General features: G+C 46.0%; 1 protein-coding gene across 5 annotated transcripts in view; it reads right to left on the bottom strand.

The window, feature by feature from the left end:
* Positions 1-18,259, bottom strand: part of ARHGEF3 (Rho guanine nucleotide exchange factor 3) — a 340,374-nt gene that overhangs the window by 276,478 nt on the left and 45,637 nt on the right. The window contains exon 1 of one of the 5 annotated variants that reach the window (XM_073010024.1): positions 14,521-14,538. The exons of the other annotated variants lie outside the window; for them this stretch is intronic. Within the exon in view, the coding sequence (XP_072866125.1) occupies positions 14,521-14,525 (5 nt within the window). The 5' untranslated portion in view covers positions 14,526-14,538. Of the gene's footprint in view, positions 1-14,520; positions 14,539-18,259 lie in introns of those variants that run through there. 5 annotated transcript variants of the gene reach the window in all.

Genomic DNA, 18,259 nt, shown 5'->3' with positions numbered 1-18,259 from the left:
ATTTCACCTTTTTTCTGCCCTATCGGTGAACTCCCTAAAGATTTCCCATGGGGCACACTGATGACAGCAATCCAAGTTGGACAGAGTTGCTCTCAACCCTCACTGCCCACATGCAAATACATATGCCTCCTCTTTTGCCTTTCCACAGGACATATGGCAATGTCTGGAGATATTTTCGTTTGTTACAAGGGAGTGGGGTGAGGTGGGTGCTACTGGAATCTAGTGGGGAGAGGCCAGGGATGCTGCTGAATATCCTCCAATGCACAGGACAGCTCTCCCACTCTCCCCGGCCCACAGCGAAGAATTCTCCAACCCAAGGAATCAAATAGTATTGAGGTTGAGATATCCTCATCTAAACCAGAGCAAAGGTAGCAGGTGTGGATTTGACACCAGGAAGAAAGGTGTTCTAATACTGTCACTTATTTACCTGCTGTGTGACCTGAAACTTTGGTCTCCTCATCTGTACAAGGAGATAATCACTCCCAATCCCTTACAGCTATGCTGAGGATTCGTGAGACCTGGCTTTTGAAAGTATTTTATCACTGCAGGCCTCACTCCATCTTCACTGCCTCCCAGTTCTTTGCAGGGTCTCTGATTTGCACTGTGGGAAAGGAAGAAGGAGGTGGTGAGGAGAAGCTGTGGGTTGTGGTTAGGTGGAAGAGTGGTCAGCACGGACCAGCTCTGGGTCCTAGGTGGTCCCTGCTGAGGATTCAGACTCCCTCATAGGATACTCAAGAGGGACACGTGCCTTCTGAGGGAACCTGAGGAGCTGCTCCCCAACGAGCTGTGCCAAGAAGACTGAGACTGAGTATGAGATGGGGTCTACAGGAGATGGCCTTGTGACCTGCTTCAAAACCCAAGAGCCACTACCATTATTACAACAACGCCATCACAGTGACAACAGTGAGAATGGCCAGCATTCATTCAGCACTGAAATCTGTACCTGGTCGTGAACTAAGCCCTCTTTTGTTATTGTTGTTGCTGTTGTTGTTGTTGTTGTTTTGAGACAGGGTCTCTCTCTGTTGCCCAGGCTGGAGTGCAGTGGCATGCTCTCAGCTCACTGCAAGCTCCACCTCCCGGGTTCAAGTGATTCTCCTGCCTCAGCCTCCGGAGTAGCTGGGATTACCGGTGCCCACCATGACACCCAGCTAATTTTTGTATTTTTAGTAGTGACGGGGTTTCACAATGTTGGTCTAGTTGGTCTCGAACTCCTGACCTCAAGTGATCTGCCCACCTCAGCCTCCCAAAGTGCTGGGATTACAAGCGTGAGCCACCGCGCCTGGCCGCTCTTTGTAGCTTATCAATTTAATCCTCACAACTGACACAGAAGGTGGGTAGAATGATTATCTCCATCTGACAAGCAAACTAAAGTCACTTACTCAAGGTCTCACAGTTCAGCCAGAACTAGGTTTTGAACCCAGGATTCTGACGCCATAGTGCATAGCCTTAACCACTACAGCACCCTCCTTCCAAACCATACCCCTTCCATCGCTACCCCTCTTCATCACAACCTGGACTCCCATATTCTAGAAGAAAGCAGAAAATCAAGCCGAATACACAGTATAATTCTATTAAAATAATTAATGTGCATATGTATACCAATGCAAGAAGGAAATTTCCCACAATACTCACTGATTAACAGTGTTTAATGATGAGCAGCAGAATTAGAAAACTTTTTTATTTCTTCTTTATAGTTTTCTAAACTTTTCAGTTTTTTACAATAAACACAAATTAATAGTTAATATAATAAAAAGTAAAATTACAAAAGTAAATATTTATAAAGCTTGTTAACTTTTTTACTGCACTTTTTTTTTTTTTTAGCAAAAGTCTGCCAAACAACCTGAAATTATTAATTGCCTAAACCAGAGGTTGGCAAACTAGGTCCTGAGGGCCAAATCCAGGTGTCTGCCAGTTTACATAAGGTTTTACTGGTATACAGCTACGCTCGTTCACTTACATAAATGACTAGGACTGCTTTTGGCTACAACTGAGTTGAGTAGCCACCTGCAGACACATGGTAACACTATACCCCGTTTCTAATCTGACCTAGAGATAAACTTCTTACTCTCCTACCTCTAAACCTTTCCTCAAAGCATGTCTCCACTTGTTCTGCTACAGCCCAAAATGGACATTCTAGGAAGCTAATGAAAACTGAAGCTTAGGGGCCCCTCACTTCACAGGACCCTCCTTAGAAAGGTGTATATGCCCTTGCGATTTTGTAAAATTCAGAAAGGGATATTTTTAAATTCTTTTTCTTTTACTTTTTCTGTTGCCCAAGCTGGAGTGCAGTTGCATGATCACAGCTCACTGTAACTTCAACATCCTGGGCTCAAGCTATCCTCCCGCCTCAGCCTCCTGAGCAGATGGGACTACAGGCGAACGCCACCATGCCCAGCTAATTGTTTTTTTTTTTTTTTTTTTTTTTTAACAAAGACGAAGTCTAGTTATGTTGCCCAGGCTGGTCTCAAACGCGTGGGCTCAAGTGATCCTCTTGCCCCTGCCTCCTAAAGTACTGGGATTATAGGCGTGAGCCACCACACCTGGCCTTAAAATTCTTTTTCTTGAAAAGGCCCTCCAAATTATATAAGTTTCAGACTCTTCAAAATAGATCTGCCTGTATCTAAATCCCTAGACACTTCACCACCCTTGCTACATTTTCAAGACCACAACGTGTTCAGTGGTGAGAAAAGTCTTGTTCCCACCAATTCCCAAGCAGCACTGGCAATGACGAACTCTAGGATTTCCAATCCCTAGATGGCCAGATCTTGCAGACAGAGACCACAGGGGCAGGGGGTCCACCTGGGTGGGTCCTCATATCCACCAGAAAGTTCACAGAGCACACCATGCCCCTAGAGGACCCTAGTGGCACTCACACCCACACAAGGAAAAGAGGAACATGCACAACTATCACACAACCATCTTTCTGCCATTTGTGACCTCTGCTGAAATCTACCCTCCAATCCAATTTATGTATTTCGTGATACAGAGCCTCCGACATCACAGCACATCCAAGTGGTAAGATGCAGGCGGGTGGTCTGAAACTGCTTTCTAAAAGGTAATGCTGCTTGCAAGAATGACAAAAAGGCCAGGCGCAGTGGCTCAGGCCTATAATCCCAGCACTTTGGGAGGCCGAGGCAGTTGGATCACGAGGTCAGGAATTCAAGATCAGCCTGGCCAAGATGGTGAAACCCCATCTCTGCTAAAACTACAAAAAAATTAGCCAGGCATGGTGGTCGGCGCCTATAATCCCAGCTACTCGGGAGGCTGAGGCAGAGAATTGCTTAAACACAGGAGGCAGTGAGCTGAGATCGCGCCATTGCACTCCAGCCTGGGCGACAGAGTGAAACTCCATCTCAAAAAAAAAAAAAAAAAAATGACAAAAAGGAGATCAACTCACATAATGTCCATGCAAATGTTTTATTATTTTAAAGACCTCTCAAATGTGTGGAGAGTTTTTCAAAATAGCTACCGTTAGGATGGAAAGTTTACATCAGCTGGTGCTGAACACAGTCGTCAATCCAAATGCCCACCCACACCTCTGAGTCGGGTGCACAGTGTCCTTCACTCTCTTGCTCTTGGTCGCCCCCAGGTCTATTCTTATCTCCCCTTTTCCCTGGTGTGGGGGAGGGGGCCTTCTTTGTGGAATGCAGCTGGCGGTTATGATAAGCAGGTGTCAGGACTTTGAAAATGACCTTGCCCATCAGCTGGTGGGAACCAAGAAGACAAGGAAGTCACTGTGTCACTGTCTGCCGGGTCTCAGTCCCCGAAACAAGACACAGTGAGGCCTGGTGAGGGAGAGAGAGAGGAAAGCTTTCTCTTTCTCTCTCTCTCTCAACACACACACACACACACACACACACACGAGCCACCAAACAAAAGGAAATGCACATAATATCACCACTAAAGAGTAAAATAAAAACTCAAAGGTAAGGATGTGTTGAAGTGTTTCCTAAACAGCAGAGGTAAACCAAGGAGACTGACGCTTAGACAAATCCAGGGAAAGTCTGCATTCTATGCGCGGAGTTGGCAAATTCCACAGGAGAGAGTCAGGAGGTTGGGGGAAGAGGAGGGATGTATATTCACCCAAGGCTGATTCCAGCTCCCTGAAAGCCAGGGCCATGTAAATGGCTGTTACTGTACCAGTCCCTGGAAAGGTTCCAACACCCAGGACATGCTCTGGGAAGAAAGTGAATGTCCACTAACCCAGTTTCTAATTAAATGTGGGTTAACTGGCACTGCTCCCTGCAGCTCAAGGGGCCAATTGAGAGCTGAAAGGAGCGTTTTTCAAAATGAAAAGGCTGAGCCCGCCAAACCAGCGCTTTTTGTTTTCTCACATCCTTTCAGTTGCTCAACTTGACCCTCTGCTAGTTGGGTTGACTCCTTGGTCCTTGAAGAAACAAATCCTTCCCTGCCCCCACCAGCTCCACGTCTGCAAGGACAGAGATGCCCCCTTGGCACACGTTGCATTGAACTCTGTTCCTCCTTTCCCATGATGTTGTCACGGCTGCCCAAGGATGAGTCACTGTGAAAGCCACACATTGTCCCCAGTGGACAAAAGGCTGGTCCCAGGAGAGTGGCCCATTCACGCTTCTCCAAGAGCTAACCGGCCTCTTTCTACAACATCCAAAGGATGCTGCCTGATGCTGGGGAATGGTTAGTCTTCTCTCCTAGCTCCCAGTGCTAACATGAACAGGAAGAGAAATGAGTTTGGAAAAAAACTTTCAGTGAAGTGCAAAGAGCACATACAGTAGTTACTCTGTGAAAACCAAGGCAAAACTTCATTCGAGATGCTTAAAGGCCAGGTGCAGTGGCTCATGCTGTAATCCCAACACTTTGGGAGCCCAAGGCAGGTGGATCACTTGAGGTCAGGAGTTCAAGACCAGCCTGACCAACATAGTGAAACCCATTTCTACTAAAAATACAAAAATTACCTGGGCGTGGTGGCACATGCCTGTAGTCCCAGCTACTTGGTAGGCTGAGGCAAGAGAATCACTTGAACCTGGGAGGCTGAGGCTGCAGTGAGCTGAGATGGCATCACTGCACTCCAGCCTGGGTGACACAGCAAGGCTCTCTCAAAAAAAAAAAAAAAAAAAAAAAAAAGTTTTAAAGGCCAAAGAGGAATATAGATCAATTTGTTAGTAATAATAATGTCACATTTACTGCACATCAACTAAGCCACTGGGATAAGGAAGGGTATTGTTTGCATTATCTCATTTCATCCTCAGAACTACCCTATAAGGTAGGTCCTATAATTAGCCTCATTTTACATGCAAGGAAAGCACAGCAAAGAGAGTTTAAGCAACCTACAAAAGTTCACACATCTGGCCAGTGGTAGAGTCAGGATTTGAACCAGAGCAGTCTGGCTCCATAGCTGTGTTCTTACATACACCATGCTATCATTAATTAATAAACTTAATTTACAATGATTAAATTAAAGTTATGCTAAAGTGTTCACATTTGGGGGAGGTTGGGATGCTTTACGTTTATGTCATGTCTCACCTTCCCCATGCCAAAAAAGCCACCACCTGGCTTTTCCCATTTAAAGACAGCATCTGCCAGGTAGTGTGCTGAGCATGTGACATGTATCATCTCATTAATCCTCACAACCAATAATATGAGGTTGGTGCTAATATTATTTCTTTTACAGATGAAGACATCGAGCTTCAGGGAAATTAACATCCTTGCCCAAATTTGAATCCAAGAATGTCAGATTCCAGCATCTATATTCTTTCCATTATATATGCCATCTCTTGCAGAATTTCAAGATTTTCCAGAAAAAAAAAAAATTAACAGTATCATGAAATGACGGATGAGAATGACTGAGTCCAATGATTAAGCCACCTGGATTCACTGGGTAGCAGGGACCACAGTGGGTAGCTGGCCCATAGACCAGGACCATCCTCCCAGCTTCCAGCGTACAGACCTTGGTTTCCTTATTTATCAAAGAGGAACAAGAGAGCAAGAGGGTCTTCCTGAGTCTTAGGTAGACCAGGGGCACTCCCAGAGGGCTCTGTAGGTGGCTGTTTCTCCTCCATGGATGGACGCTTCCCATCTCCCTTCCCGGCACAATTCTTCGGGATCAGGTTTCTCATTTTGTCCTTGGACCCAAGTGTGTGCACCCAGATAGGCAATGGCAAGAAAGTCACAGTCCTTCTCAGCCTCCGTGTGTTCCTAGGGAGGAGATGAAGGGGAAGGAAAGAAAGGGGGCTTGAAAGGAGCTGGAATGGGGGCAGAGTGCTTGAACAAGCGCTACACCTGAGCCCAGGAGGTGTAAACATATGCAGAAAAGCTTGTCCCTTAAGTTGGCACGTGTGTCGGATATATTACACCTCAATCAAATTAAAAGGAAAAATACCATTTGAAGAGATGCCACATCAGATCAGGCAAGATTTTGTCAATTTAAAACTTTGCTACTATTAAGGCTCTATATTAAGTATGTAACATCCCATCCAAGACACCTTTTTAAAGGTGTCTACCTTCTAAGTTCATTATGAAAAGGGAACAATAAGGAATTGACAAGAAGGATTATTATATGTGGCTGAGAGGGTGGGGGTAAGCGTGAGCCTGGGGAAATCTCTTCTTTAATAGCCAGCTCTCAAGGTGCACAGATGATGCTTTAACTCTCTATTTCCTTTATTTATTTATTTATTTATTTATTTATTTATTTATTTATTTATGAGTCAGAGTTTCACTCTTGTTGCCCAGGCTGGAGTGCAATGGTGCAATCTTGGCTCACCGCAACCTCTGCCTCCCAGGTTCAAGTGATTCTCCTGCCTCAACCTCCCAAGTAGCTGGGACTACAGGCAGGAGCCACCTCGCCCAGCTAATTTTGTATTTTTAGTAGAGATGGGGTTTCACCATGTTGGTCAGGCTGGTCTCAAACTCCTGACCTCAAGTGATCCACCTGCCTTGACTTCCCAAAGGGCTGGGATTTCAGGTTTCCATGCCTAATTTAGTGGAGCAAATAAAACCTGGAACTTCAGGTAGGGACTTAAAATCCTGATTCTGTCACTGATTTGCAGGGCCCTGGGGCTGAGTCAGGAATCACGGCTCCCTGCTATCTCCCCTCTCACCTGTGAAAAAGGACAGTGAAGACCACAAAGGAAAGGGGACTGCTGACCCAGATGGCATGAACATCTGGGGTGTCTGCCACCCAGCATCCAATTCCCTGTGTGTGGGTAACAGCACCTGGCCTTCCCACTGGGGAACCACCCCTCCCCTACTCTCCATCCATGGGTTCAGATGAGGCTGACTCCATCCTCCACCCCTGAGTTCCAGAGTTCCAGGAGAGAGCACGAGGCCCACGTTGTGAACAAATCTGAGTTCACTCAGGAAGGTCTGCTGGAACAAGCGGGAATGATAAGCTTTCACTCCACAGCTGGAGTCAAATGCCAGCCTGGAGTTGCCAGTATCACAGGGAGGAAACCTTTCTGAGAATGATTTCAACACAGAAGAAAGCAGAGCCAAGAGAAGGGCAGAGTGACAGCAAGGCCTAATCACACTGAGCCCCTGGATCCTGCCATGCCTAAGGCTATCCACTCTTGGACCTTCCATTCCTGTGAACCATTACATTCCCTGTGCAGCTTGATCCCGACTGAACTGCGTTTCTGTCACTTGCAACAATGGCATTTCCTAGCAGAACCACTGCAGAGAATCCTAAGTCTCTTAGTTACAAGGGATACTGGAGGCTGTCCAACCAGCAGCATTTTGCAGATACTAAGCATTCAATAAATTAAGTTGGTCTAATGGATGAATGACTTGTTCATTCCCTCTAGCTTCAATGCCTCAAACAGAAGGAAAGCTATCCTGTCAGTATTACTCTAAGCCACAGGACAAACCAAGTGCATCTTCATGGAGTACTAATTTAATTGACAGAAAGTAGCTCCATGCTTGAAAAGCACAGCTGTAACCAAACACAGACACCTGTAGTTCACCCCAGGAATGAAAGGATGGGTCAACATTAGGAAATCTACCAATATAATTCATCTCATTACAGAGTCAAAAGAAAAAACAAAAACAGATGTCTCCTTAGATTCCAATCTTGTTAAATTCCCACATATATTCCTGATTGAAAAACAAAAACAAAAACAAAACAAAACAAAAAAAACCTCAACAAAACAAGAATGGAATGAAACTTCCTTAAGAGATACATATCTCAAACTGAAAGCCTGCATCACATTTCCTAGGGAACCATTAGCGCACTCCCACTGAAGGGGGTACAAAGCAAGAAGGACCCTACATACCACCAGTAGTTAACATTATTCAGGAAGCATTTACCAATCCAATTCGAATTTTTTAAAAAAAAGTCATGCTGATTAGAAAGGAAGGGAAAACAAAATTGTATTACTTTGCAGATGATATAATTGTATGTCTGGAAAAATCCCTCCCTACAAAAATATAGTAATAATAAAATAAGATCTGCAAAACTATTAGAGCAAATAGGAAAACTAGATAATATTAATCAATATGAATAAAAGAAGTTGGTCAGACATGGTGGTGCAAGCCTGCAGCCCCAGCACTTTGAGAGGCTGAGGCAGGCAGGAGGATTGCTTGAGTCCAGGAGTTCAAGACCAGCCCGGGTAACACAGTGAGATCTTGTCTCTACAAAAAAAATTTAAAAATTTAGCCAGGCATGGTGGCATGTGCCTGTATACAGTCCTAGCTACTCAAGAGGCTGAGTCAGGAGGATTGCTTGAGCTCAGGAGTTTTGAGGCTGCAGTGAGCTACGATCACCCCATTGCACTCCAGCCTAGGTAACAGAGATGCTCTGTCCAGTCACCTGGGGAAGCCCAGGAGGTCCCTGTCTTTGCCAACAAAGGAAGAGAGGACCCATCTTTCAAGACATGACTCGCAGTAGCAGGGCTGCTCAGACTCATCCACACATGTGACTGTCTCATCACCCACATCTGTACTGACCTGAATGCCATTCTTCATGCAAGCTAAGCCCCTGGGCCTTCGCACATGCTATCCCTGATGCCTGCTATGATTTTCCTCAAGAAGGCTGCAGGGCTTGCTCTCTCGACATTCAGGTCTGTGTTGAATGTTATTCTCTCAAAAAAGCTCTCCCTGTGTCTCTATGTAAAACTCCACCCTCTTATGCTCACCCTATCACATACTCTATCTTTCCTCATAGCATGCACCACCAGCTAATGCCACTTCATACATCTGTTTATGGTCTGTCTCTCTCACCAGAAGGTAAGCACCATCAGGGCAAGGACCACCACATCTGCTTTATTCACTGCAGTATCCCTACCCCAAACACAGTCCCAGACACACAGAAGGGGCTCAATAGATACTGGTTTTACAGGTGGATGGATGGATTTGTTCAGTCCCCAGATCCACTCTCAATTCTACCACCTGAATATTTTTCATGATTTCACCTTTCTTCATTGGTTATCCAAGCTATCCACTCACTTATTCTCAACTGGTATTGATGACCTCCATCATCTCTCTCCTGGATGGCTACAATACCCCCACCTGGTTACTCAGCCCGGAGTTTTGCTTCCCTCCAAATGCTTTTCCCACTCTAGCCAGAGATCTTTTCTCAAAATGCAGATTTAATCAGATTTAAGAGGCCACTTGAATCACTTCAGTGGCCTCTTGGGACCCTTAGGACAGAGTCTAAGCTCTTTACTACCAAGGCCAAGAGGACCCAGCATTCCCAGCCCAGAGGCCTCCCAGGCCCCTGTCATATGACATGATCCAGTCTCACTGAGATGCTGTCTTTGCTTCCAGCACATCACATCTCTGTGGACTCTGGGTCCTGGCACACACTGCCCCTTCCACATGGTTCGCTCTTTACCTGGCTATCCCTCACAGATGATTCCATTTTCTGTCTGTTACTTCCCATGGGCACTGTTAGGTCCACCCCAAAGGGACCACAGATCCTCACACTTCCCTGTCACATGCTCACTGCCCTGGAAATGGCTTGTTTAGGTCTGTGTGCTCCTGTACTATAAGATTCACAAGAGTCAGCCTGTGCCATTCACAGCACCCAGAACAAAGCCCCCAGCACTGAGTAGACACTAGAGATAGACTTCCTTGACTTTAATTTAAATCGTGCCTTCTCCAAATTGGCCTGGGGTTGGTTTCTTTGTGTCACATCTGACACTGCTTTGGGCACCCCAATGCACCCTTCATACTCCCTTGAGAAAACAGGAACACATAGGTACATGCTTACACTTGCATGCACACAGCACTTGGGAACCCACCACTCTCCAGTGCCCATTCCATCATGACATTCTAACCTTGCAGAAACCTTGTTTCCTGCCTAAATGTTATAAACAGAATATTGAAGCTTCCTACATCAAGAACACTCTACTCCAATTTGACCTGGATCTATCAAAAAGGAGATATTAAAAAAAAAAAAAAGTAGGGGGATGGCTCTGAAATATCTCCCTTAGCCACCATACCTGGAAGGCCAATAGTAAACAGATTCAATTTTACTTGACAGTCTTGAAAAAAAAATCAAAGCTATACCTGTATATGGCTTATTTCTGTAATAAAAAAATATCCACCTTGTGTAGGGTAAGAGCAGTTTTTTATTACAAATGCTTCTCTTTCTTAATAGTTGTTAGAATTACAGTCAATATAATATCTCAATCTGATCTAAACCAAAACCAATGCAGGCTAATGCCTTCACCAGGGTGTCAACTCAGCATCACCAGCATGGGTCATCCTGATGTTGGAGTGATGTCACCCACGAGGGCCTCTCACTGCAAACCCTGCATTTGGACTCCAGCCTTGAGGCTTCACTTGAAGTTCATGGAACTAGAGGACTAGGTAAATGGCACTGCAAAGATACACCCAGACAAACACAGAATGTGGATCTGACTCTTCAAAACGCTAGTGCCATGAAGGGCAAAAATAAAGGAGGGATCTGTTCTGGACTGAAGGAGACTAAAGAGATGAAATGATCAAATACAGTGTGTTAGCCAGGACTGGGCCGAGATGGCTGGGGAAAGGAAAATAGCTGTCAAAGGGGTTTTGGAGCAGTGGAGGGAATCTGGATCCTGAGTAGAAGAGTTAGGAGACAGTATTAGTCATCAAACTTCAGAGCTGTGAAAAACCATCACCATCTTCACATTGACACAATGTTCCATGATTTATCAAGGAATTTCACGTGACCTAGTCCCACCCACTCACTTCAGAGATGAGGAAACTGCACTCAGAGAAGTGGCTAGACTCTAGCCCTAATGCAGTGGGTTGCTGAAGTTGGCACACACTGGGAAGAGTAATTACACACATCTCAGTAACTGTGTTAGCATGTTGAAGTTGGCCATGGTGGGAGTATTTACAGAAGTAGGCAAATCCTACAGGTCTGAGCTTTTTCCCCTCAGAAAGCTCATTTGCCCTAACCCTGTCCTGAAGCCAGATGTGAACTTAGGCCTCCCTCCAGCCATTCAGGGCTCCTTTCCATCACCCTTGTTTTTGCTCCCTCTTGAGTCCTCTGCCCCTGAAAAACCTATGCCAGACTGCAAAGTCTTCCAGGGCAGACTTTATTTGATTGTAATCAGGGCCCCTGCCTGTCCTACTCACCAATGTATCCCTGAGCCCAGCACAGTGCCTGGCACACAGCCTCGATAGATACTCATCATTAGAGAAGACGATTCCTCCTACTTGGGTTCTGCACACAGGCGGGACAAAAGCCACCTTCAGCTCAAGACCCAGAAGCACTCCTGGGGAAAGGCTTAACTCAAGTTCCCATGCTCTTCTCTCACCTAGGGAACAAAATTCTCAAGACTATCCATCCCCATTCACACCCTAGCAGAATACCCCAGACAAAACCAACACTTAGGGTATCTCAATAACCTGTACCTTATGAGCCTAGTGAGCCCATAAGATACTTTAACAATGATGAAGGCAGGGCGCAGTGGTTCACACCTGTAATCCCAGCTCTTTGGCAGGCCAAGGCAGAAGGATCACTTGAGCTCAGGAGTTTCAGAACAGCCTGGAGAACATAGTGAGATTCCATCTATACAAAAAAAAATTTAAATTAGCCAGGTGTGGTGGTGCAAGCCTGTAGTCCCAGCTACTCAGAAGGCTGAGGTAGAAGGATCACCTGAGCCCAAGAGGTTGAGGCTGCAGTGATTCATGATCGCACCACTGCACCCCAGCCTGGGTGACAGAGTGAGACTCTGTCTCTCAAAAAAAAAAAAAAAAAAAAAAAAAAAGAGGTTTGGATGCCTCCCACCCCACACTTGCACAGTTCTCTAAGCCCAATGCTTAACTCCTAGGGTTGAAAAAGTTGATTCACCTCCAGAGAAAGTGTCACACTCTCACCTGGCAGGAATTTTCTATCAGATTTCCTAGAAGGGAGACTGACATGGTCTCCACCCAGTGAGAGCACGGCATGAGGACAGTTGCTGTTTTAGGTGCCACCATTCACCCCACCTGGACAGGGCCGGGGGAGCTTCCTCTTTACCAGATGAGTCTGGGCCAGAGGCAAAACCCCTCAGAGACATTCTTTTCCTGCCTGTTGTGCTACATGGTGCCACCTGAGAGTGCTGTGCCCATCAGAGGCCACCTGGTGTGTGGGTCTTTAAATACTTCTCAATTGTGCACTAGGTGCCAGACACTGCCAGACAAAACCTTTCTTGTCTCCTATTACTACATTCATCTCCCCTTCTAGACTGTAAGCTGCTTGAAGGCAAGGTCCATGTCTGACTGTAGCCCCCAGCATGCCTGAAAGAGTGCTTAGCACATAGTATGTACTCAAATAACTGCAGAATGCATTTTCTAATGTGATCACCCTATGTTAGAAATTGTCACAGAAAAGTAGAGGGCATTCATTTTGAGAGCTCCTCCTTGACTCTGCAGTTGGTGGGAGAACGATTTACAAACTGATAACAGACTAATGCCACGTGCTAGTCATTGGCCAGATGCCTGGTGATGGAGCTAAGCATTTCTTACCACACTGAATCCTTGCATAACTCTATGAACTAAGTACCACTGTTATCCACCTTTCACAGATGGGCAAACTGAGACTTGGGAAACTTCAACAACTGGGCCAGGATACTCACCTCCTCCCCTAACACCCTCCTGGCAGTTCCCCCTTGTCACTGGGGCCACCCTATGAGAAGGTGACTGCCTGGCATTAGGAACATGCTGATTGGCTCCCAGTGCCCACCCTTCCACACCTGAATGGACTGCCTGGGATGAAGCCCACTCCCACCCTTGGAGCAGCCACAGAAACTGCTCCCATTCTGCAGAGGGCTCTGTGCTCCGGTCTGCAGGGAGCAAGTAGAAGGAGGACCCAGCCAGACAAGAAGCAGGTGGGGTGGTGAGAAGGCTGAGGGCTTTCTCTGGGAGTGTCAAAGGTGCAGGTTTAGGTTGGCCACGGTGGCTCACACCTGTAATTCCAGCACTTTGGGAGGCTGAGGTGGGTGGATCACGTGAGGCCAGGAGTTCAAGACCAGCCTGGCCAACATAGTGAAACTCTTTCTCTACTAAAAATACAAAAAAAATTAGCCAGGTATGGTGATGCGCACCTGTAATCCCAGCTACTCAGGAGGCTGAGGAAGGAGAATCACTTGAACCCGGGAGGTGGAGGTTGCAGTGAGCTGAGATCGCGCCACTGCACTTCAGCCTGGGCGACAGAGAGAGACTTCATCTCAAGAAAAAAAAAAAAAAAAAATCAAAGGTACGCTTTTTTTTGTTTTTGTTTTTGTTTTTTGAGATGGAGTCTCATTCTGTTGCCCAGGCTGGAGTGCAGTGGTACGATCTCAGCTCACTGCAAGCTCCGCTTCCCGGGTTCACGCCATTCTCCTGCTTCACGCTCCTGAGTAGCTGGGACTACAGGCACCCGCCACCATGCCCGGCTAATTTTTTGTATTTTTAGTAGAGACGAGATTTCACCATGTTAGCCAGGATGGTCTTGATCTCCTGACCTCGTGATCTGCCCGCCTCGGCCTCCCAAAGTGCTGGGATTACAGGCGTGAGCCACTGCACCCTGCCAAAGGTACAGGTTTAAGCCTAAGCCCTAGAATTACCTGTGACATTGGAGCAGGTACTTTAGAACTCTTTTTCCTCATCTGTAAAATGGAGGTGAACAATATGTATTGTTCACTGGGTTGCGATGATGTTTGGAGTCAATGTACATAAAAAGCCTCTCGGGAGGTGCCCCAAATCAGCAGGCATTATAATTTGCTATGTAGAAGATTAGCCATGCTCACTGGAGGACCAAGGAACTCTTTCAGTGACCTTGCAGCAAATCTTCCAAGATGTGTACCAATCCATGCCTTTGACCATTACAAGGGCAGCTAATGGTAAAAACACACACACATTCACATACACCCCCCAAGATAGGACGTGAGGTTTAGGAGGCCAGATCTGGGGCTTAACTCTTCCACTCCTTGGCCACAGGACTGCAGCCCAGCCCTTCACCTCCGTAAGCCTTGGTTCCTCATCTGTAAATAACATCTACTTGGGCTGGGCGTGGTGGCACAAAAGCGAAACTCCGTCTCAAAACAACAACAACAACAACAACAACAAAACAACAACAAAAAAAAAACTACTTACCTCATTGTCTTGATCACATAACTGAAGGACTGGGTGAAGGCTCAAAGACCCAATCCAGCACATCCCTGGGGTGATCTCTACAGTAGCAGATGTAGGGAGCTGCCCTCCCTTAAGAGACCTCTGCATGCACAGTGGCACCTTATAGGCTCTGATGAGGTCTGCAAAAAGGGCCCCATTTAACTGAGGTTAAGCCAGCACTGGCCAAACAAATTTGACAACAGACCCCATTTTTTCCCTGCCATACCTAATCACGTAAGGAGGAAACGATATTCTAAGGAGCAGACTCTGGGAATGCTGATGGGATCTCCAAGAAGACACCTTAGAGAGATGAAGTACCTTGCCCAGGGTCACAGAGCCCAAGGTCAGGGGAGTCTGCAAACCTTGGGCTCTTGCTCTCTCTTCTGTTGGGTTTCTGGCTTCTCAAGGTCAGCAGCTAAACCTCCGGAGGGTGGGGGAAGCAGAGCAGGTCCCAAACAGCCTTTTGGACAGTGAACAAAGAGCAACTAAAAATCAGTGACCAAAACAGCCCTGGCCTAATGCCAAGATGGGAGCTGATAAGTGGATCAAGGAGAAGAGAGCAGCTAAGAGCAAGCAGCGAAACCACCATGTCTAACGGGGAGGGCTCCGAGCACTATACAAACCAGCCTAATCCTGCAGCATGAAAACTGCCTGTGGCGCCGGGGCAAATCGCAATTCTGGGTCAAGTCCTTCATGTTGCCATCTACAGATCACTCTGTTTTCTAGCCAGTTCAGTCCACCAGAGCCACACACAGGTGTCACTGCACCAGACAAGGCCCTTCCCTCCAAGAGAGTACAGCCTAGCAGAACCGGCAAGAAGGAGGTGCTCAATACTGAATAGGTGAGCAAGCCAGGGGAGATTTTTATTTTGGAAAAAGAGACATATATGTGTATAATCTGTGCCTGGAAGACTCTGCAGGGAATGCCTAATCCCTTATTTGAGCATTTTCCTAAAGTGCTGAGGGCCACTGAGTAATGTAATGTCTGTTGACCGACTGACCAAATGAATGAATGAATAAATGACCTACATTAAATATTTCCATTTCTCCAGCATAAGTGAAGTCCTTACTATCCAACCATTTCACCATAGATCCATTCACAGGAAGAATTTACAAGAAGGACAAGGACTTCTCTCCCTCAAAATTCTCTCCTTTGCACCTGAGGAAACTGTTCAGAAATTCTGCTTCTGTTGCTACACAGCTAAGGAAACTGAGGCATAGAAATGCACTATCTGCCTGCAGTCACTGATGACCACAGAAAACTGCACTCTCCAGGGTATTTATCTTCTAGAAATCCTATATTCTTGGGCCCCTAAAATGTAAGTTAGCATCCAGAAGTAGAAGCAGCAAGAAATTATTGCTCACTCAATAAATGCTATGCAAATAGTTCTCCTCACAATAAAGTCACTTGGTTAAAAGACAGACTGCCCATAAATCACAGGAACAAAACTGCATCTCACAAAGGGAAGCATGGCCTGTGGGCAGGGATTCCAGGGAGCCCCAGTCCTTGAAGTGGGGTTGGCCCAGACCGATCTGTGGTCCCTCCAGCTGGTCGGCTTTATCTCAGCACCTCATCTCAAGGATCCTGAGCCCACCCTATCTTGTTACTCCACCCCTTTTACTCATTGGTCTAGGAATATTAGTAAGTACCTACTGTGTGCCAAGCACTTGGTAAATAATGGTGAACACGAGAGGTGAGACCTGACCTCATGAGGTTTGCAGTCCAATAGATGAGAGAGACACTAAAAAGATAAACACATGTAAGATGAGAAATTGGGTTTACTGATTACCATTTCTGAAACATAAGTCTATCATTCTCCTGATAGAAAAGTCTTTCTAGGTTCTTCACTCTATGTGTGACTAAAAATAAGCAAACAGAAACAAAAACAAAAACTGCTGCCTTTACTGGGTACTGACTATATGCCAGGAGCTTTCCAATGATTAACTCAGAACATCCCCAACGACCCACTATGGGAGATACTATTATTATCCCCACTGACCAACGTAGATTCATGGATTTCCACTTAACCACTGCTCATATGTGTGCAACTACCTCTCCCCCACAGATGCCAGACTCTGAATTCACTAAGAATTCATATCTTACCCATTTTTTTTTGTCACTGGTACATACAATAGTATTCAATCATGCCCACCAAATGAACAATCAATTAATCCTTCAACAGGCTAGTTTTCTGCAAGATATACCCACTAATCAGCTGTAGTTTTAGAAGAAGAGAGGATCAGTCTCCTAATAATTGCACAAGAGGTAGCTGTGATGTTGTGGAAAGAGCCAGAGCCAGACCCTGGGAGCATGATCTTGGCAATCATTTCATCACTCAAGGTCTGTCTGCTTAAAACTGTAATGCAGAGTTAAACACAATGAATCTAGGATTTCTTCCAGCTCTAAATTTTTATGTCTCTGAAATATATAATAAGAAGTTGGGGGCTGAGAAAGGCATTTGAAATTGCACTCTGTCTGCAATTTCTTGATCTTAGAATAAGACCTAAAGTTAAACATTTTAGGGTAGGTTGACTGATTAGGTCTAGGGAGGGCAAGTGAAGTACTTCCTCTCCCTGCACAGCTCAGTTTATGTACTCCCCATAAGCTATATGTACTCCCCATGACAAATATGCTCAACCTGTGAAACCCCTTTGCAGAGAAACATTTTGGATGGGCATGGGTGAGGCTGCCATCCCTAACTGTACCCAAGAACAGCGGTACTGGTGATATGCAGGAGCCCCTGTTCATATGCTGGACAGGGACAAAGCCATCACTTTCAACTCTGCTCTCCCCTGGAAATACCACAGATTCTGAATCACAACTGAGTGTGGTCAAAGCAACTGCAAATATGGGTATGATGGCTCCAAAGCCATGCTCATTAAACAGAACTCAACAACTGTGGGTCTGCTTGATACTCCAAGTGAGAGCACTAGGTAGAAACCAGGGCTCCATGGTGAGAAAAGTTTTTCTGGTTTCCTTTTACTATTTGGGTTGGTTTTGAATATGTTTCTGTCTGTTACCTAATGGCCACAAAATGGGGAGAAACAACACAACTCCCTACTCTAGAGGACCACTGTGAGAATTAAAGGAGATAAACAGGCCAAGTGATCCACGCAGAGGCTAACATAGTAAACACTCAAACTGTTGCCAATGCTGATGGCATCAGTGATGGTAGTGGTGGATATAAAAGTAAAGAAATCCAGCTGAGGGCTCTTTGAAGCCCCTTAGGTTTAGAAGGAGAAGCAGATGATCCTGGGCTGGACTCTCCTGGGGGAGTGTAAGTGTACTCCTTGGATGCTTCTCAGAAGAGAATGCAGCAACCACTCCTGGGAAGGGCCAGGCTCCCCAGATGCCCTGGGACTCTGGATAGGTGGATGGGTCCCTGTGGGGACAGAGGCTTATGACACCCTCAAGAGATGAAGCTAGGCAACAGAGTCCTGAGAATATGAACATCCTCAGAGTTCAGAGGAGGCGGAGGAAACTACAGCCACAGAAAGACACCATCATTCACCCAAAAGACTAGCAAAATTAAAAAGCCGAAGATCTGAGGCATGGCAGGACAGTAGCAAATGGGAGATCTGGTGCCCAGGTGACAAGCAGTGCCCTTTGGAGAAGGAACTGGTGATGTTTCAGAACTTACAGGTATACACAGGATGGCCCAGCAACTCTAATCCCTGGCAACCTCCCTAGAAGACTCTTGCCCATGTGCTCAGGAGAAACG

Source organism: Chlorocebus sabaeus, chromosome 22 (genome assembly GCF_047675955.1).
Source record: "Chlorocebus sabaeus isolate Y175 chromosome 22, mChlSab1.0.hap1, whole genome shotgun sequence".
Classification (NCBI taxonomy): domain Eukaryota; kingdom Metazoa; phylum Chordata; class Mammalia; order Primates; family Cercopithecidae; genus Chlorocebus; species Chlorocebus sabaeus.
The sequence above is the reverse complement of the archived record's forward strand: the minus strand, read 5'-3'. Positions and strand labels throughout refer to the sequence as shown.